A 21,136-nucleotide genomic window follows, 5' to 3' on the forward strand; every position below is an offset into this window, starting at 1 on the left:
CAGACAGAAGGGGGAAATTCAGGCTGAGGAGGACCAGCCCAAAGGGGCCCTGAGGGGCATTCCAGTCCCAGGCAGTGATAAACACAGGGAAATGGATCATTTTGTCACAGTTGAGCCCAGGAAGACCACCAGCTGTTCTAGGCGCTGGACAGCCGTCAGCCCACTATAGCTGAGGGTCCAGATCCCTGTCCCCCTGGAAGTCTACCAGGCCCGCATGTTTGCAAACTCTGCTAAGCAGAGGGGACAGAAGGCTATTTACTATCTGACTCTTATCAGCGTATTCTGACCTCTCAGATGGCTATGCTGGCCCAGCCACTCCCAGTCCCCAACTCCATCCTCATGTGCTGCCATCCTCAGGTCCTTTGCACTGCCCTCCCCTCCCCAGAACGTGCTTTCCCCAGGGAGCCGTGTGGCCCGACTGTCCTCAGAGAAGCCTGCAGGCCTCTCATGTGAAGTAGCACACCCCTTCTCACCCTCCATCCCCCGCACCTGATTTTCTTCCATTGCCTGTCACCTTGTCCTCTGTGTGATTGTCTGTTGCCTGTCTCCTCAATGATCAGGAGTGTCCCCTCAAGAGCCAGGATGTTACTCTTGTTCACTCCTGCATCCTCAGCAACTGAATGTTGAATGAACAAATGAATGAACAAGAAAGGGACTGTGAGCCTGATTGGCAGTGTGGCTCAGTTACACAGCCTTTGCATTCGTGAAAGTTCTTCAGGTGACCTTTGCTTCCTACAGTGCTCATTTGGGACCTCCCTGGTGGTCCAGTGGTTAACAATCTGCCTGCCAATGCAGGGGACATTAGTTCGATCCCTGGTCTGGGAAGATTCCACATGCCCCAGAGCAACTAAGCCTGTGCGCCACAATGACTGAAGGCCACGTGCCTAGAGCCCATGGTCTGCAACATGAGAAGCCACCGCAGTGAGAAGCCCACAGACCACAAGCAGAGAGTAATCCCTGCTTGCTGCCAACTAGAGAAACCCCATTAGTAGCAAAAAAGACCTAGCACAGCCAAAAATAATAATAAATTTTAAAAAAATAATATGCTCCTCTGGATGCAGGCACTCACCACCTGGTGCCTCATAGGGCATCTTGGAGCCGCAGCCAGCTGGAGCCAGCTCTCCATTTCCACTGCTGAACCCACCTGCCTTCAGAGTGTGTCTGTCTACACACTGGCCCCAGAAGATGCAAAAAGAATTAAGTAAACTGATTTGTTGTCAATTGTCTTTACTGACTCGCAAGTAACAACAGTTTCAACCTGTTAAAAGATAAACTGAGGCTTGTTAACTTTTCAAAAGATTCTCTGAGCAAACATCGCTTTGAACCGAGCAGCACCAAAGCCAAGATGGTGAGGAGCCTCCCCAGCCAGGAGCAAGGGGAGAGGTGTCCACACAGGAGATGATTTGATGGCTGCGGCTGGAACGCACTGAATGATCTGATTGGGTTGTGGATGCTTGGACTCCAGGGTGATGCCCCTTGAGTTCCATTACTGTCACGGGTGGTATTCACATTGTGGGTCCCCTCCTCTCTTGTCCCTTCCTGCTGCTTTTCTCGCTGTCACAGCAATTAGACATCACCAAGGGTAGGTGGGTGCTGAGATGGCACATCTGGGTGTTGGGGGCCACGTGACAGATGTGTGTGTAGGCCAGAGTGTGTGGTTGGGCACCACATTAAAAAATCCCTTTAGATTTCTCTGTGAAGAATGAGATAGAACTCTTTGAGCAACAAAGTTTTCCAGGCAGATGGCACACAGCACATCAACAACAGACATGACTAATAAAACTTTATTTATGGACACTGGAATGTGAATTCAGGTACCTCTCATGTGTTGTGAAATAGAATTCTTTTATTTATGTATTTATTTTGAAGTGTAGTTAATTTGCATTAAGGTACCAATTAGAATTTTTTTTGACACTTTTCCCCCCAACCATCAAAACTGTGAAAACTGTTCTCGGTACGCGGGCCATCCCAGAACAGGTGACAGGCTGGATCCAGTCTGGATCGGCCACAGGTTGCCAGCCTCTGCTTTTGGATGAAAGCAGCGAAGGCACCCTGAACTTGAGCCTTGTTTTTAGACGCCTAAGCCACTAACTGAGGACATGGGCAGGGCAGGGGAGGTGGGGTGGTCCAGGCGGCTGGCTGGTGCCCTGTGGGCCAGCTTAGGGCTGGAGGGGAGCCTGGTGTCCCGGAGGTGCCAGCCCATGTCTGCCGCTCCAGCTCCATGGTGATCCGAGACCTGACACTGCGCAGCGCCGCCAGCTTTGGCTCCTTCCACCTCATCCGGCTGCTCTACGACGAGTACATGTTCTACCTGGTGGAGCACCGGGTCGCCGAGGCCACTGGGGAGACGCCCATTGCTGTGATGGGAGAGGTGAGCACTCCCCCCGCCCCAACCCTGGGACAAGAGGGCAGGCCTCGGGGGCCAAGAGGACACACTCGAGAGGCTTGGGTGTGGGGGGGTCAGCCCGTGGGGGAGAGCTCGCCTGCCCCCCGTTGGACTGACACAGGCAGACCCTGGCTCCTCTGTCACCTCCTTATGAGACCCTGGGCAGGATTTCCTGCCTCCTCGTGGTAGAATACACAGAACGTAACATTTACTTCTTTAATCATCTCACAGTAAACAATCAAATGGCATTTAGTACTTCACAACGTTGTGAAACCCCCATCTATCTTGTCCTAGAACATTCCACCACCCCCAAAGAAAACCCCATTCCCATTGGCAGTCCCCCCATGCACCCCTTCCTCCAGTCCCTGGCAACCACTCACCCCCTCTCTGTCTCTGTGGATCTGCCTGTTCAAGACATTTCCCAGCCATGGAATCACACCCTGTGTGTCCTTCTGTGTCTGCTACTCTTCCCCAGCATCATTTTCTCAGGATCCGTCCATGTGGAGTGTCAGGGCTTCTCTCCTTATGGCAGAGTACTCCCTGATTGCCTGGCTATTTACCACTTTGCTGACCCATCACCTGTTGATAGAGGGGCTGTTTTCAACATCTGGCTGGTGTGGGTCCTGCTGCTGTGAGCATTCCTGTACACGTTTTGTTTGAACATCTGCTTGAATTCTTTGGGGTACATACCTGGGAGTGTATTTCTGGGTCATGACGTGTTTGTTTTGAGGAAGAAACAGGTGATTTTAGTGCACTAAATCTCTGTAAGATTTTAGTGCATGATAAGCTGTGAGAAACAGCGGCCGTTCCTTGCCTGAGCACTCAGAGGTCATAGCCTCTGTGCCCTTGCTGGCCTGGGCAGTCAGCACCCCCTCTGCCCTCCAGCCATTCCCAGGCAGGACCCAGAGAGTGTCAGAGGGGACAGCCCAGGCCCCCGCAGCTTCAGGGCTGTTTTTCAGGGCATAAGCCCCCTCACTTACAAAGCCAGAACCGGTTTCCACTGTAGACACAGCTCACCTTCCCCGGGACCGCCCTGCGGAGCCCCTCACTCTGAGCCTTTCTCTTTCAGTTCAACGATCTGGCCTCCCTGTCACTGACACTGCTGGACAAAGGTGGGTGTGTCTGGGCATTCCCTCCCATCCTGGGCACAGTGGAGGTGGGGGCGGCCCCTAGGGCAGGGCCCTGGGCAGCAGCCCGCATGCCCACTGGGGCTCAGAACAGAAGCCCCCCGCCCCGTTTCTCCTAGATGACTGTCCTGCTCCCCTGGCCGTCCACACCAGGCCCGTAGGACCAGGGCCACAAACAGGACTGGGGCGGCTAAGGGCCTCCTCCCTCCACGTCTGGAGAGGGAGTGGGGCAGGTGGGGTAGTGAGCACCCCCGGGGCCCATTCCCTGCCCCACAGGGATGGGAGGCCCAGCGCCAAAAGGGGACCCTACCAGGCGCATGACCCAGGTGTGTGGGCGCTGGTCGAGGGTGGTCGCGGGCAGGAAGACCCCGTCAGCCCAGACCCGAGCCAAGGCAGGGCCCTCACCTGGCCTGTTCGTGCCCTCCACCCCACCCAACCCCACAGATGACATCAGCGAGGCCCACTCAGAGACCCGAGGACGGGGCGAGCCCCTGGTGAAGCGGGAGCGCAGCGACCCCAACCACCCCCTGCAGGGCGTCTAGCTGGGCCCCCAGCTCCAGGCCCGAGCTCTGCCACAATAGTGCCTCTTAGACAAGTGACCTTTACTCCGAGTCCAGGGGCCCTGGGCCGGAGTGCCCGTAAAGGACACCTTCCTCTTTCTCAAGACGAAAACCGCTGTGACCCTGGAGGATTTGCACGCCGGGCGCCCAGGGCCTGAGCTGCACACTGGGGAACCCAGCCCACCTTCACCTCCTCCTGAATCTCCTCCCCCTTCGGCACACACCCTGGCTCAGAGCTGGAAGGGGCCGGGCCGTGTTGGCCAGTCGCTGCCTCCCCCTCCCAGCTGAGAATTCCAGTGGCCTCGGGGAGGAAGGGGGTGTCTCGCAGCCCGCCTTGTGCCCTGTGGAGGGCAGGGGCCATCTTGATCCTTGCCTCGTGGCCTCCTGCCCAGCTGGTCCCCAAGAGCCTGGTCTCCAGATGCCAAAGGGTTCAGAAGCAGCTGCCAAATGATCCCTGGACAGGGCTCAGCCCACAGCCCCACGTGGCTCAAGAACCAGTCACCAAAACAGGTGCCAAGACCCAGTGGGACCTTTCTGTCAAACCCAGAAGCTTGATCCGCAACCGGAAGGATTGGGATTCTACCCAAGTTCACAGCCAACATCAAGCTCAACAGTGAGGTCTGGAATGAGTTTCTTCCAAGGAGTTCGGGAGATCAGTGTCCCCTCGGCACCTTCAGAGGGCAGTCCGTCCAGCCAAGCCTGTGCATGAACAGCTGTGTCTAAGCCCCGCTTCACAGAACCTTCCAGATTGCCTGCCTTTGAAGTAGCGATCCCTGAGCGCTGTGACTCCAGCAGGTCCCATCTTGAACTGCTCAGAGTCCAAACTCTTCTCTGGGGACAAACGAACCCCAAGGCCCGGCCCAGCCCTGAACTCTACACGCTCCATGTCTGTGTCCCTCATAATTTAACCTGTTGCACCAATGGGCCTGGGCCAGAGGGCTGCTCCCACAGCAGCTGCAGAGAAGACGACAAGCCTCTGGTCTAGGAAGGCCTGGCTTCGTTTCTCTTTTTGAAAATATGTTCATACCGATAGTTTTGTGCTCTGTTATTAGAACGTTCCTTATGAATGTGTATATGGCAGTATATCCGGTCCCCAATGTTGTTTTCCAATGCGTGCAGAAGGTACTAATGGAAACTCACGTGGCCTTGAAAACCCTACTTCTCGACAAGCGGTGCTGTGCATCCATGTCCTCAAGTGCACTGGGTGGGGAGCTGAGGGGAAAGATGAGAAATCTCATTCTAAGAAACCAGCGGCCTGTCGTGGTGATCACCAAGTGCATCTACTCTCAAGATTGCAGACTCAGATGAACTCAGACAAAAAGAATGTCTTTAAAGATAACGTCTGCTTTCCTGGGAGACGGTCAAGTTCATGCTTCCTGGATAGTAATGCCTGCCTCTTCCTCCACGTTTCTGCCTTACGCCCTGTCTAGTCCTTTGCCGGATTCCATGAGGAGGAATATAAACGACATAAACACACCAGACTTTCAAGCCCATTCTCGTTTTTCGTTGCAATAAACACACTGAATGTACCCATTAAGGGTCACGGTCCACACTCCCACCCCTGCCCCACCCCCCAGTGGCCCTGGAAGATACAGCACCCCTTCCCGCAGGCAGGCCCCGAGTCCTGGGACAGCTCCCCAGATCTGGGCTCCACGAGCCTGCGAAGGGGGAGGAAGGAAATGGCGCTTTCCTCCAGCTCCCTGGAGAATGTTCCAGAAGGGGCAGTTTCCCCAGGCTGAGAGGACAACAAAGCAGTTCAGCTCAGGATGGGCAACACGGTGTGTCCAGACTAGAGTTGTTCAGAGATGCAGAATAAACCCAGGCTGCAGCCACTGACGCAGCCCACTGGGTGTTTACTGGGTGTATCTGGTAAAGTAGGGGGGGGCGTGGGGCAGACCTCAGAACCCCCTAAGAATCAATGTCTGAGCCTCTTCCAGAATTACCAGGCCCCAGCCCCAGAGAGCCCGGCTTGTGGCATTAAGGTGGGGCTGGGCATCCATAACTGTTGCCACCACCCTCTCTGCAGGGGGTGGGGGTGGGCGTGGGCATGGGGGGTTGTGGGACTTTGGAGAAACACTGCAGAGAAGAGCAATGCGCTCAGGAACCAGGAAGGCCCAGGGGCAGGAGGATGTTCTAGAAACCTGGACGCAGTTCTCAGTTGCCCGTAAAAGCTGTTTCTAGGGGGTGAGGCAGATGCCCCACACGCCGCCGGAGTTGCTCAGCCTTGGCCCCAGCCCAGGCCCCTTTGTCTCGAGTGGCGGCCTGGGCAACTCCAGGCGACATGAAAATTATCCCGAGCTGGGAACCCCAGGGCCTGTGCTTGGCTTAATGCCTCTGTGGTCACCATCTTGAAATTCCTAAGAATTTTCCACCAAAGGGCCGGTGCTTTCATTTCACACTGGGTCTCACAAATACTGTGGCCAGTCCTGGGGAGGAGCTCCCAGGACCCAAGCACGCAGCCTCCCCCTCAGCCAGTGGCCAGGCCCCAACTCCATGCAATGCCCTACCAGGCTCTGAAAACCCAGTGGAGCCCAGAGGCGTCCCCACCCTCTCATGGTTCAGGATTTCAGCCCATGGCCCCTGAGCAGCATCAACCCTTGCACAGAGCAGAAGCCGCACCCCCAACCTTCCCCCTCAGAGATCCCAGCCAGGGCCAGGCAATAGGGTCCCTGGTAGGGGAGGGCACCTTAGGGCCTGGGTGGCTGGTGAGGCTCGTGAGCACAGGTGATGCCCACACGATTCTTTCCCCAGGATCCAGAGAAGAGAGATAAGGAGGGGAGCCCACTGAAGGCTCCTGGGTCATCAAATCCCTTGATGGCCCACTGGGTAGTGCACAAGAGGGACCTAGTCCTACCAGGAGCCTCCAGGAGGTCCTGACCAATCACAGTGGCTTCTCTGTAGATGCTCTGGTCCATTCTTTTTGACGATCTTCCAAGATAGGTATTAACCACCCCTATCCACTGTCATACCCATGGGAAAATCGAAAGTTACTGGCTGGAAAGCAAGCAGGATGGCTGGAGCCCCAGCAGCCATACTGGACCTCGAGGTGGACATCATACATTAAGGGTGGCAAAGCAATGAGACAGAAGGAGCCTGGGTTCCTAGGGTCCCAGTGAACCCTCCAGTCAGAGTTCAGTAAACCACCATTTGGGAAGGTTGCAGGGGGACCCATTGATGTTCCTGCTTCTAAGAACTCTCTGGTAGCAAGCACTCTGAAGCAAAGTATGGGGTCCACCTCCATATGGGGTGCACACACACACGAGTGTTAAGCTGCAAGAGTGCTAAGAGAGATTCTCCCTGGCTGGGAATGACACCCCCTACACCAGTTTTCCTCCCAATTCTCTGGCTGTCCCTCTATCCCCATTCCCTATGCCTGGGTCCTGCTCCTTCCATACCCTCTGTGACCTCTTCCACATGCTGCTGACTTGCTCAGCATCTGACAATCCAGACCTCCTGCCCAAATGCCCATCCCACTGCCCGAGAGCCCCCATTTTAATTTTTATTGGGATATCACCGACTCGATGGACATGAGTTTGAGCAAGCTCCGGGAGTTGGTGATGGACAGGGAAGCCTGGTGTGCTGCAGTCCATGGGGCCGCAGAGTCGGACATGACTGAGCAACTGAACTGACTGCTAGTTGCTTTACAATGTTACATTTGTTTCTACTGTAAAGTGAATCAGCTATACCATATATCTTTTCTTTTTTTCATTTCCTTCCTATTTAGGTCACCACAGAGCATTAACTAGAGTTCCCTGTGCTATACAGTAGATTCTCATTAGTTATCTATTTTATACATAGTATCAGTAGTATATAGTGTCAATCCCAGTCTCCAAATTCACCACAACCCCAAGAGCCCGTTTTCGACATGGCACACCCCTAATGCTGCGAGTGCAATCAGAGCAGCCAGCGCCTACTTCATCTGGTTCCAAGAAGATGCCTGACCTCAACTAGCACAGAGCCTTTGAGTTTCCACAGATTTATTCACTTAGAAGGAGCTCAACTGCTTTTTACCTGGAGCCCAGTTTTTATTTCATCCCAATCCTCTGCCGCCCCCCTGCGGTCAGTTTGTGACACTGCCTCTTCCTTTACACTGGGGAAACCAGCCAACTCCGATTTTGCCTAGAGGGGAGGCTGTTTTGTTTACACTGAAATTGCAATCATGCCTGGAAAGACCAGAGCTAGCTGTCTCTCTTCCACATCCCATCTCTCCTCCTCTTTCTCAAATATTTCCTGTTTTTATCTCCCTACAAGATATTCAGTAACTGTTAATACCAAGAGAAAAACAGTAACCTGACCAATACCAAGTGATCTGAGTTGTCATCAGTAATGATACAAATCGCCATCAGGTGCCTTCCGGATACGTTATTCCGTGTTATTCCCACCCAGAAATCATCACCTCAATTTAATCAGGAGGAAACATCCAACAGACCCAAAATGAAGGAGTATTCTACAAAATAGCTGGGAGTATTCCTGATTAGGGGCTTCCCTGGTGGCTCAGTGGTAAAGAATCTGCCTGCAATGCACGCAGCGCAAGTTTGATCCCTGGTCCGGGCAGATCTCTGGAGATGGAAATGTCAACTCACTTCAGTATTCTAGCCTGGGAGATCCCGTCGACAGAGGAGCCTAGTGGGCCACAGTCCATGGGGTCCCAAAAGAGTCAACACAACAACTAAACAATAACAATTCCTCACTAGGGTCATGGTGAAGGAAAAATAAGACAGAGGAATTAATCCAGACTAAAGGAAACCCGAGGAGAAATGACATCTAAATGCAACAAGGGGGACTTCCCTCACAGTCCAGTGATCAAGACACTGCATTTCCATTGCAGGGGGCACAGGTTCCATCCCCTGGTCTGGGAACTAAGATCCCACATGCTGTGCAAAGCCAAAAGATAGAAAATAAAAATTAAATGAGGAATCCTGGACTGGATCCTGGGATAGGAACAAAACACTGGCAGTCAGCAGATGAGACCTGAATGTTTGTAATCACTAGTGTACTGATCACGTATCAGTCAGTGTGAATATCCTGGTTTTGATCACTGTGCTGTTTAAGTAATATTTGGGGAAGCTGGATGAAGGCTACATGGAATTTCTTGATAGTTTTTTCAACTTCTTTGTAAGTTTGAATCTTCTTGTTTTTTCTTTTTTTTTTAGGGTTACGGTAAGCCTGAATTTATTTTTAATTAAAGGTTAAATCCTTTTAATTACAGGGACTTCCTGGTGGTCTAGTGATTAGGACTCCACACTCTCAATGCAGGGGACACAGGTTCAATCCCTGGTCAGGGAACTAAGATCTTGCATGCTGCATAGAGTGACCTTAAAAAAAAAATCTTTTAAATTACAAATAGAGTAAGATCAGTGCATGCATGCTCAGTCATGTCTGACTCTTTGCCACCTCATGCACTGTAGCCTGCCAGGCTCCTCTGTCCATGGGATTCTCCAAGCAAGAATATTGGAATGGGTTGCCATTTCCAACCCCCCCAGGGATCAAACTTGAGTCTCCTGCAACTCCTGCAATGGCAGGCAGATTGTTTACCACTGAGCCACTTGGGAAGCTTTAAGGTCAGTATTTCCTCCTAGATCCATACCACATTTAGCTGCTGCAAAACATGGGAGTGAGGGAAGCTAATGCACCCAGATTGGATTAGGGGCCCCCTTCTCGGCCTCCGCATCGGCCACACCTTGCTGGCAAGAACTTGACCCAGTGGACTACAGTGGGAGAAGAGGTACTGAGCAGAGGAGGTCAGGAACTCTAGCTGGTTAACCTCTGGGTCCTCACCTTCCACGTGGGGCTGGGCACAGAGCAGCTACTTCCCACGCCAGCTCCCTGCCCACAATGGGTAGATGAGAACTGAATTACAGCTGTGAAGGCCCTTTTTCTGAGGTCCAACTACAGAAGCCATTTTCCAACTTGGCTGTAGAGAAGGTAGTTCTTGGTCCTCAAGGCTCAGCCCAGACTCGGGGTCGGGGGAGACCCTCGGCCTCCACTCCAGGTGAGCCAGGGAGGAAGCAGGCAGCAGAGAGGCTGGTCAGCAGCTTAAGGGAAACCATTGGGGTCCCTCCATTTCCCACTTCTGACCCTTGTCTTGGAGAAAATCACAAACCCCTCCAAGAACTCTATGGCCTCCCAGGCCCTGTAGGGCTCCTTGCTCACTCAGCCCCAGCCAAACTGAGCTCCTCGCTCTTCACCAAACTGGTTTCTGCCTCAGGACCTTTGCACTCACTACTGTCTAGAGTGCTTCTCCTGCAGGTCTTCCACTAGAATGTCACCTCCTCAGATCCCCAGAGGGGACTCCTGTGAACAATCTTTTTTTTTTTAATATTTATTTTTGGCAGTGTCGGATCTTAGTTGCCCTGCAGCACATGTGATCTTAGTTCCCCGACCAGGGATCAAACCCACGACCCCTGAATTGGAAGGTGGATTCTTAACCACTGGACCACCAGGGAAGTCCCTGAACAGCCAATCTAAAGTACCCGCTCTGTTACTTGATCCTTATTTTTTCTGTAGCACTGGGTCACTATCTCAAATTATTTCACTTCCTTGTCTATTGTCAGTCTCCCCACAGAAGAATGTGAAGCTCCATGATGGCAGGGTCTGTTCTGTTCTTCGGCCCCCGGGTGTAGTACGGTATCTGAGACATAGTTCAGTTCAGTCGCTCAGTCGTGTCCGACTCTGCGACCCCATGAATCGCAGCATGCCAGGCCTCCCTGTCCATCACCAACTCCCACAGTTTACCCAAACCCATGTCCATCGAGTCGGTGATGCCATCCAGTCATCTCATCCTCTGTCGTCCCCTTCTCCTCCTGCCCCTAATCCTTCCCAGCATTAAGGTCTTTTCCAATGAGTCAGCTCTTTGCATGAGGTGGCCAAAGTATTGGAGCTTCAGCTTCAACATAAGTCCTTCCAATGAACACCCAGGACTGATCTCCTTTAGGATGGACCGGTTGGATCTCCTTGCAGTACAAGGGACTCTCAAGAGTCTTCTCCAACACCACAGTTCAAAAGCATCAATTCTGCGGTGCTCAGCTTTCTTCACCGTCCAACTCTCACATTCATACATGACCGCTGGAAAAACCAGAGCCTTGACTAGACGGACCTTTGTTGGCAAAGTAATGTCTCTGCTTTTAAATATGCTATCTAGGTTGGTCATAACCTTCCTTCCAAGGAGTAAGCGTCTTTTAATTTCACGGCTGCAATCACCATCAGCAGTGATTTTGGAGCCCAAAAAAATAAAGTCTGACACTGTTTCCCCATCTATTTCCCATGAAGTGATGGGACCAGAGGCCATAATCTTAGTTTTCTGAACGTTGAGCTTTAAGCCAACTTTTTCACTCTCCTCTTTCACTTTCATCAAGAGGCTCTTTAGTTCTTCTTTACTTTCTGCCATAAGGGTGGTGTCATCTGCATATCTGAGGTTACTGATATTTCTCCCGGAAATCTTGATTCCAGCTTGTGTTTCTTCCAGCCCAGCATTTCTCATGATGTGCTCTGCATATAAGTTAAATAAGCAGGGTGACAATATACAGCCTTGATGTACTCCTTTTCCTATTTGGAACCAGTCTGTTGTTCCATGTCCAGTTCTAACTGTTGCTTCCTGACCTGCATACAGGTTTCTCAAGAGACAGGTCAGATGGTCTGGTATTCCCATCTCTTTCAGAATTTTCCACAATTTATTGTGATCCACACAGTCAAAGGCTTTGGCATAGTCAATAAAGCAGAAATAGATGTTTTTCTGGAACTCTCTTACTTTTTCGATGATCCAGCGGATGTTGGCAATTTGATCCTGGTTCCTCTGCCTTTTCTAAAACCAGCTTGAACATCTGCAAGTTCACGGTTCACGTATCGCTGAAGCCTGGCTTGGAGAATTTTGAGCATTACTTTACTAGCGTGTGAGATGAGTGCAATTGTGCGGTAGTTTGAGCATTCTTTGGCATTGCCTTTCTTTGGGATTGGAATGAAAACTGACCTTTTCCAGTCCTGTGGCCACTGCTGAGTTTTCCAGATTTGCTGGCATATCGAGTGCAGCACTTTCACAGCATCATCTTGTAGGATTTGAAATAGCTCAAGTGGAATTCCATCACTTCCACTAGCTTTGTTCGTAGTGATGCTTTCTAAGGCCCACTTGACTTCACATTCCAGGATGTCTGGCTCTAGATGAGTGATCACACGGTCATGATGAGACGTAGTAGGTGCAGTGAATACATGCTGCTGTGTAACAAATATTCCTAAATTTAGTGGTTTGGTTTATAACAGGAAGCATCATTTATCTTTCATGGAGGTGAAGAATGGAAAGGGCCAGGCTGGACAGGTCTCTCTCAGGGCTTTGCCTTTTCGTCTCTTTTTAATGTGTTTGGCTACATCAGGTCTCAGCTGCAGCATGTGGGATCTAGTTCCCTGACCAGGGATTGAACCCAGGCTCCCTGCATTGGAAGCACAGTCTTGGCCACTGGATGACCAGGAAGTCCCTGCCTTTTGGTCTCATTTCAGTGCCTTTATAGCATGGCAGCCTCAGGGCAGGTGGACTGCTTACGGGACAGCTAAAGGCTTCTAGAACAACGGTTCCAGCAAAGCAGGCGGAAGTTGTATCCTCAGCCTTGTGAGTCACATGGTATCACTTCCACTTCTATAAACGGACCTATAACCAGTCTGCCCTCATTCATGGAAAATGGAGCCCTCACCTTTTTTTAAATTGAAGAATAGTTGATTCACAATGTTGTTAATTTCTGCTATACAACAGTGATTCAGTTGTACACATACATATTCTTTTCCATTATGGTCTACCATGGGACATTGAATATAGTTCTGTGTTGTACAGTAGGACCTTGTTTATCCATTCTGTATATAATAGTTTACATCTGCAAACTCCAAATTCCCAGTCCATCCCTCCCCCACCTCCATCCCCCTTGGCAACCACAAGCCTGTTCTCTGTGTCTGTTTCGTGAGATAAGTTCCTTTGTGTCGTATTTTAGATTCCACATGTAAGTGGTATCAGGTGGCATTTGAGACCCGACCTTTTGATGGGAAGAAGGTCAGAGAATTTGGGGCCATGTTTTAAAACCATCAGAGTAGGCAATCAACAAATATTTATTGCATAAATAAATGTTGACTAAGTGAACGTGTTAGAAGAGACCAGATAAAGAGAGCAAAGGAAGGTCTAAGGGACATGACAAAGGCAACCATGGCCACCGGGATGAAAACTGTGAAACCGAGGGAAATTTAGTTGGCTCATCAGGCTGATGGGGCTTCCCAAAGAAGCTACCTGCCAATGAAGGAGACATGGGTTCAGTCCCTGGGTCAGGGAGATCCCCTGGAGGAGGACATGGCAACCCACTCCAGTATTCTTGTCTGGTGAATTCCATGGACTGAGGAGCCTGGCAGGCTGCAGTCTATGGGATCGCGAAGAGTCAGACAACTGAGCATGCATACATCAGGGTGATGGGTTTAGTGTCCCGAGAAATCATAACTGGGTTATATTTAGCCAGTGATGACATGTTGCTGGGAGTCTCCCAAAGTGTGGGATGGATGTAGTCCATGAAATTGACTTTTGGAGGCATGCAGACGGCATTAAATGACACAGAATCTCATGGATTAGAGTTACCTCACTTTCAGTTCTTTCATTCCTTCTCGCTGTGTCAAGGAGAAGTTTCAGTTGAGTGATAATATGCCTTTAATAGCCCTCTAATACTCTGCTAATCTCTTTACATTTAAAAAAAAAAAAAAAGCAGGCTTGGGGCTCAACACCTTGGCAGGCAACAATATCCACCCAGAATTATAAAACGCTGTTTTGTTTTCGTGTTTATTTCTACAGCTATGGCTCACTGGTTTTCTATCTGAAGTGGTGATATACAGTATCCATTTAATGTCAACTTCAACTAATAAAAGGCACATAAAGTATTAAGTTCATTACGGGTCAGAGGGTTCAGAGACATGGCAACAGCCAAGAACACTTACCCAAGAGAAGTCACAGATAACAAAATGTAATGAATATAGTGATTGTTGTTCTTTAGTTGCTAAGCTGTGCCTGACTCTTTTGCAACTACATGGACTGTAGCCCGCCAGGCTCCTGTCCATGGGATTTCCCAGGCAAGGATACTGGACTAGGTTGCCATTTCCTCCTCCAGGGGTTCTTCCCGACACTGGGATTAAACCTGCATCTCCTGCATTATCAGGCGGATTCTTTACCATTGAGTTACTAGGAAAGCCCAAACATAGTGATACCAATAAGACATAAGAAAACTAAGTCTGTGTACTGGAGAGGACTAGACAGACCTGATGACCCCCTAGTGTCCTTTCCAGCACTGACATTCTAGCTATTCCTGAAGAATTTATAGCCAACCTCTGTGGCCTGTGCCTGCAGCCTGGAGGCAAAATCCAAAGTAGCAAGTGAGTATCTTGCTAAAATGCAGATTCTGATTCAGGTCTAGGTTGGAACCTGGGAGTCTGTATTTTCAACAAATTTCCTGGTGATGCTAATGCTGCTGTTTTGGAGGCCACAGCAAGAAAGTAGCAGGCTCTAGAGAGAGAGAGAAAAAAATCTAGTATGCTACTGCACACCTCTGCTCAACTCTGATTAGTGATATTCACACTGGTAGCCTGAGACTGGCCATATGAAGTATTTATATCAAGGAAATCAGCGCTACAAGGCAGGGTCCGTTTTACTGTTTTATTGTCTTCAAAACTTAAGTATGGGAAAATGGTAACATTTACAAGAAACTATACATACACAGGCACATGTGTAATTACAGACAGAAACACATGCTTCTCCCAAAGAAGCAGCCGTTGAACATTCATCACACCCCATTAGTTGTACAGAATTGTATAGAACAACCATATAAATACTGCAAACCAGTCAATACTAAAGGAAATCAGCCCTGAATACTCATTGGAAGGACTGAAGCTGAAGCTCCAATACTTTGGCCACCTGATGTGAAGAGCCAGCTCATTGGAAAAGACCCTGATGCTGGGAAAGACTGAGGGCAGAAGAGGGTGACAGAGGATGAGATGGTTGGATGGCATCACCGACTCAATGGACACGAGTTTGAGCAAACTCTGGGAGATAGCAAAGGACAGGGAAGCCTGGCCTGCCAGAGTCCATGGGTTCACAGTCAGTCAGACAAGACTTGGCAACTGAACAACAACAAAACTTCTATCAAGACCCAACAAGTAAATATTTTAAGTTTTTTGGGCCAGACAGTCTGTTAAAAGAACTCAGCTCTGTGGCTGCAGCTTGAAAGCGGCCACAGACATTATGTCAATGACTATGGCTGTTTTCAAGTAAATCTATGGGCACTGAGATTTAAATTTCACATGATTTTCACATGTCATGAGAGATTATTATTCTTTTGGTTTTGTTCCAACAATTAAAAATGTAACAGCCACCCTTAGCTTGAAGACAGATGTGGCCCAAAGGCTACAGGACCTCCTTGTCCAGATCATACTGGAGCAGGAGTGGAGCTGGGACCCAAACCGAAGACCTGGGGCACAAAGTTCCAAGCATAGGGATCAGCCAGTACAAACATCCTAAGGCTCAGGGAGTCTGGTGAGCTCCAAAGTGTGAGAAATATGCTCACATGTCCAAAACCAAGGAATGGACCCAGAGACACGAAGCACGGTGAAAGTGAGACTTTTAATGATGGTCTTGCGAGACCAGGTGTCTGGTGGGCAGGCACAGCCGGAGCAGTTACAGCAAGCACTTTATTCGCTAGCACGCAGGTCCCTCCCTCGGTTCCTCATTGGCTGGGTACTATGGGGTGTACAATCATCCTGGAGGTTTGCTTATAGGGTATCCTTCCTTCTGCCTTCCCGACCTAAGTCTGTTATTTCTCAACCAAGATTTTAGTTTATCTCTCCCACAACATCCCACTGGCTTAGGGACTTTCCAGGTGTGTGAACTTTGTGGTTGTTACATCAGCAAACTGTTAGGCAAGCTTGGCTCCTGGTAGTTTTCCACTCAGAGCTAGCTACCTTTGAAAATGGATCACTTTTTTATTTCTTACAAATTCCCTCCTGTTTATTCTGTTGCTATGCCAGGAGCATTTGTTTAAGACTCCTGCTACTGTTATGAGAGGGGTGAGAACTGAGGCAACCATACCTTTCCATTTTCCAAACCATCCTTTTAACCAATCTGTGAATGGATCATCAATTCCAGCATTTTCTGCCAGCTCATTGGTTAAGGTCGTTAGTCCTTATAAGGCCTTTGTGATGGTTCCATCAGGAGCTGTATTGTTGGGAATAAAAGTACAGCATTTCCCGCCCAGCATAACAGGAACACCCACTTTCTCTGCCAGTTATCATGTCCAGTGCAATCTTATTTTCCCAGGCCATCCGACTGGTGGCATCCAATTAGCTAGCTACTCCTTGGAGGGCATCTCTGGTATATCTGATAAATCTGTTGGTTATAATATATGTAATTAATCCAATCTACATTTTTTTTTAAATTAACTGTGGACCACCTAAAAAGTACTGACTCAAACCCTGTAGCTATTTGGTTTCAGGCCTTGAATTCATTAAGAACTCCCCTACGGACTCCTATTGAATCAATATATATGTACATATATATATATGTCAAAGGAGTCCACCGCTGTTCTCCGACTTCAGTGGCTTTTCAGGTACCTTGTGGAACGCCAGGGTGAAAGGAATGGCCGACTGAATGAAAGCACAAGTCCCTGTCCAACTTGACGGCAGTCAGTCTAGGAGGTTCCTTTTCCCACAAAACCACCAGACATCAGCCCGGGGTCTATGGAAGGTTGAGTAGTTACGGTTGTCCGGCTCATCAGTAACGTTCAAGATGCTGGTTCAGGTCGCAAGTTCCCCCATGGGCCTACTGAACTCTGCCCCCTGCCTAGAGGCAAGAGTCCTTGCTGTGCTCAGTCATGTCTGACTCTCTGTGACCCCACGGACCGTAGCCTGCCAGGCTCCTCTGTCCACGGGATTTTCCTGGGATGAATACTGGAGTGGGCTGCCATTTCCTTCTCCAGAGGATCTTCCCAACCCAGGGATCGAACCCAAGTCTCTTGCATCTCCGGCATTGGTTCATATTCCCTATGGAGAAAGAGGGGACGGCTCTTGGGTCCGACCTTTGCAGTTCGGGAAAGAGTCACGATAGATTCTTGCAGGTCTTTTCCCCGCGCATCTTTGTCCTCGTAAAGGGCCAACATGTGGTGCACTCATCCCAGATCAGTGTCCCATCTGAGGGGGAATGGAACCACCTGCACCTGTGGGTGTCCGGCCACACACGCGTAACAATCACTCTTATGATGGGCTTGCACTGCAAATTTGACCCATTCGACCCAGGCATTCGTCTCTCCATACCCTGTCTCAATTTCTAAAGTCTGTCTTAGATCTTTTTACCTCAATTATTTCTATTCTTTGGAGATCATTAATAGAACACGGTTTTCGGAGCTCGGGGTCAGGACAGTCTCCAATACACTGGAGGTTTTTATTTTCAATAAAGTTAAGAAGAAATCACCCCAGGGGGTCTTTCCCAGTGACATCTGTCCCTAACCCGTATACCTGAGATGCTACTTTTGGCTCTTAATCTAGGATAGCTGGGTTGTTAACAGTCAAGAGGATAGGGTTGCATTTTAGATTTTGACAGGCTTCCGGTGGAATGCCCTTAGGTGTATTTTGTCTTTCAAAGGCCTCCAACTAGGAGTCACTCACCCTATGTTTACCGTCCAGTCCTGAAACCGGGTGATCCATCATGCAGGGGCTTGCTTTAGTATAAACCAAATCTAGTTCAGGGCAAAGATACTTATCTGCCTGCAACAACTGTCTCTGGTTTTCTAAGTTTCCACAAGGTAAAATTCGGCAGGCATCAAAACTTAATAGTCTGGGGTGACAAGGTTTTGGTTATATTGACAATCAACCTGATTGGATAATCAGGGGTTCCTTGCCAATTTCTACTCTAACTTTTTACCAGTTTCCATACCAGTTTCCAAAGGTGTGGCCACATGGTTAATGGTTATTGTGAAGGGGAGGATTCGGAGGGAAGGATTTAATAAGGTTTTCTTAAAGTTACCTTTAAATGCTGCTCATTGGTCCTTTCCCTTCCCTTTGAGGTCTCTTTTATTGGCCCCTTGACTCGTGTATAATGAGTACAACCTTTTTCAGCAGTCCACACGGCTGTCTCAGTGGTCAGGAGCACTTGATAAGGGCCTTTCCAGCTTGGTTGGAGTTTATCTTCTTTCCAGGTTTTGATTAACACCAAGTCACCTGGCTGGAAGTGATGAATTCTACAGGCAGAGTCTGGGTGAGGTGTCCTTTTAATCTGGGGGATGATAAAGGTAGAGGAAATGGTCAGTATATAGTTTCTTAGAAATTGGTCTTAGCCCAGGAGGTCTGCCTCCCGGAGTGTGTTTTCCTAATCACCCTCTTGTTAATTTCCTGGCAGGCTACACAGCTTCTGTAAACCTGTTTCGCAATGGTGTAAATTCTCAGGCAACCATAGTTTCTAAGTATTGTATCTTACATAGCCTGGGGACCCCAATGGGCATTAATTCCCTCATCATGGGCTTACTTAGCATTTTCCTTCCATCAGGTAACACCCATCTTTGGTCTTCAGTTTGGGTGTTTGAAATTAGGTTCAATAGCTTCATTTTCTCCCCTAGAGAGGCTCACTTTGTGGTTTCATCTTTGAGCCTGTTCCCTGTGGCTTCCATAGAATTCCTTTCCTGGTGACTATTTACATGAGCTATAGTTACCTCGTCTGGAAGCAGACTTTCTGGCATTTGTTTAATCAATAAAAGTATTATACCTAACGTTGATGGCTCTAAAGACATGTCTATATTAAAACTTTAACATCAGATATTAACTTAATATTGAATATTTTTTTAGTTTTCATGAATCTAAAACTCTGGCCAGTTATCGTTTGCATTTTGAGAATTTATATAAGCTCTTAATTTTTTCAAGCCAATTAAGTAGTGCTTATTTACAAAATAATTCTGATAACTTCATCCACAGGTAAAGCATAATATTACATACCTACAGACAAACACAGAGAGCTCATAGATGAAAATTTATTAGATTATCTCTAGCTAGCTTTCTTTAACAACTGCCTATGCAGTAAAAGAGCCTACTTTGGCTATTTTCAGGACAAAAATTTTCCTTTAATTTCCAAGTAGATACCTGCAAGAATAAGTTTTGTACATGCATAAACCAGGCTGGTGTTAGAGGCTGTTTTCTGATGCCCCATGTTTCCATGTTTAAGGGGTTTTATTTTCCATTTTAAGTTGAATTTGTCATGGGTAAAATTTACTAGTGAAATTGTGTGGTGGGCCAGTGTGCTGCCTGTGAGCTTAACTCCTCCAGGAGTCACCCCAGAGTCGTTTCAGCCCTCCTTCATGTCTCAGTAACTCCCTTGGGCAGTCTAAGACCACCATGGGTGCTCAGATCAATCAACGGCCAATTCTTACTTGAGATCCCTGGACAAGCAAGTGTTTTAATTAATGAGTGGGTTTCCCTAGGGGACCACTGCACGGTATGAGGACTCGGCCTCCACCATTCCCGGAAATTTCTCTATCACCTGAGAAAATCATGAGCAGCCGGGAGGAGTTATGTCCCATTTCTTTGGAGCAAAGCTCTCATGTAAAATCTTCATTTTTATCCGGACAAATTCTAGTTAAGCAACCAGAGGAAAAGCATCAGATCAGCTTCCAACTTAACTACTCAGCATAGACCACTCTGTCTCCTACAACCAGGCAACAGTGCTATCTTTCAACAGAGCCTTACTCAGTGTCTAGTCCTGGCAGGAGGACTATACTGCCCAAAATCTCAACATCCTCCCCAGTGGGGGGCGGGGGGGGGGAATGTCAGAGGAAGAATCCTTAGCTCTCCCTTTCTTTGGTTCCCTAGGCCTATAATATTTATTCTCCATTTTCAGCTGGTCCCTATGCCTGAGTTTCCCTGTGCACTCAAGGCCCCCGCACTGGAGGCTTCTTGCATCCTCTTTGAGAGTCGCTTTGACCGTCTCAGGCCGTTTCTCAGGCGGCGCTAGTAGTCAAGAATCTCTCCACCAAAGCAGGAGACTTAAGAGATGCTGGTTTGATCCCTAGGTGGGGAAGATCCTCTGGAGGAGGGCATGGCAACTCACTCCAGTATCCTTGCCTGGAGAATCCCAAGGACAGAGGAGCCTGGTGGGCTACAGTCCATGGGGTCGCTAAGAGTCTGCCATGACTTAGCACGCACAGCCGTTTTCCTCGGGGAAGAAGGAAACTGAGGATTGGGACTAGATACTCACTTACATCTCAGTCACACACACTCGAACTCCGAAAATGCTCAACCACCAAGGCAGTACTTATAGTTCAATTTTTGCCTGGTTGCCCCGGTGCCTGCTTTTCTCGCCTGTGTAGGTTTCACTGTCTTCCAGACTGTGGGCGATAGCCAGCCCACGTGAACTTACGAAGACAGTCGCCGTTGGGTCCAGGGCCTCGTGGGCCATTCGTCCTGGAACGCCCATTCTGATGGTTCAATGAGGTCAGGTCCCCTGCGCTGAGTCCCCCGATCAACATCTGAGCCTCGCCCCACCCCCATGAACCTTTCCTTTGGCCAGTGATCTTCAACCTCTGACCTCTACTTCCCCCAACCATCCCCCACCTCTCCACGTGGCCTCAGAAAGTTTGCCTGACGTACTGGTTCCTTAGAAGGGAAAACTGAGGCCTGAGGTGACATAGGGCGCCCCAAGACCCCCCTCCAGGGTCCCCTCCAAGCCCCGGGCCTGCGCACGTGAAAAGCCTCCCCCCGCCCCAACCCAGGGATTTACCTAGAAGAAGGCCTTTGCTGCGGCGCCCTCCGCTGTCCAGGCTCCAGCCTCGGGGGCAGGGCCGGAAAACAACTGGAAAGCAGGGGCATGAAAACCCACTCCGGCCGGGCGGCTGTAAAGAACTTCGGATCCCACATTGCCCGCCGCGCGCTCGAGGCTCACTGCGCGTGCGCCCTGCCCTGCCCTGCCCACGCCCCCTCGGCCGGCGGGAAAAGGAGGCGGGGGCGGTTAATGCGCAGGCGCGTGCTACGAGCTTGGCCTGAACCGTACTGCGACCCCGAGCTCGTCTCCGCGCCGGGCTCCG

At 49.5% G+C, this 21,136-nt stretch overlaps 1 protein-coding gene and 1 long non-coding RNA gene across 24 annotated transcripts in view; one reads left to right on the forward strand and one right to left on the reverse strand.

Annotated features, from left to right (window-relative positions):
• Nucleotides 1-5,552, forward strand: part of RFX2 (regulatory factor X2) — a 93,188-nt gene extending 87,636 nt beyond the window's left edge. For 13 of the 22 annotated variants that reach the window (XM_081499403.1, XM_081499410.1, XM_081499413.1 and 10 more), the window contains 3 exons: nucleotides 2,218-2,371; nucleotides 3,456-3,498; nucleotides 3,958-5,552. In XM_081499403.1, the coding sequence (XP_081355529.1) occupies nucleotides 2,218-2,371; nucleotides 3,456-3,498; nucleotides 3,958-4,055 (295 nt within the window). In that variant the 3' untranslated portion in view covers nucleotides 4,056-5,552. Of the gene's footprint in view, nucleotides 1-1,061; nucleotides 2,372-3,455; nucleotides 3,499-3,957 lie in introns of all 22 variants that reach the window. The other 9 variants (XM_081499401.1, XM_081499400.1, XM_081499408.1 and 6 more) reach the window with 3 other exon arrangements.
• Nucleotides 1,211-20,992, reverse strand: LOC145509894 (uncharacterized). Of its 2 annotated transcripts, XR_014056526.1 has the most exons (5): nucleotides 20,315-20,444; nucleotides 18,094-18,342; nucleotides 16,165-16,290; nucleotides 2,767-2,965; nucleotides 1,211-1,693 (listed from the first exon to the last, which is right to left on the reverse strand). It is a non-coding gene; the product is annotated as an uncharacterized LOC145509894 (long non-coding RNA). The 2 variants fall into 2 exon arrangements; XR_014056525.1 differs by lacking the exons at nucleotides 1,211-1,693; nucleotides 2,767-2,965; nucleotides 16,165-16,290; nucleotides 20,315-20,444 and adding exons at nucleotides 16,626-17,114; nucleotides 20,833-20,992.
• Nucleotides 20,993-21,136: the final 144 nt, after the last annotated feature.

The sequence above is a fragment of the Giraffa tippelskirchi genome, chromosome 6, assembly GCF_054371585.1.
Source record: "Giraffa tippelskirchi isolate mGirTip1 chromosome 6, T2T-mGirTip1v1.2.pri, whole genome shotgun sequence".
NCBI lineage: Eukaryota > Metazoa > Chordata > Mammalia > Artiodactyla > Giraffidae > Giraffa > Giraffa tippelskirchi.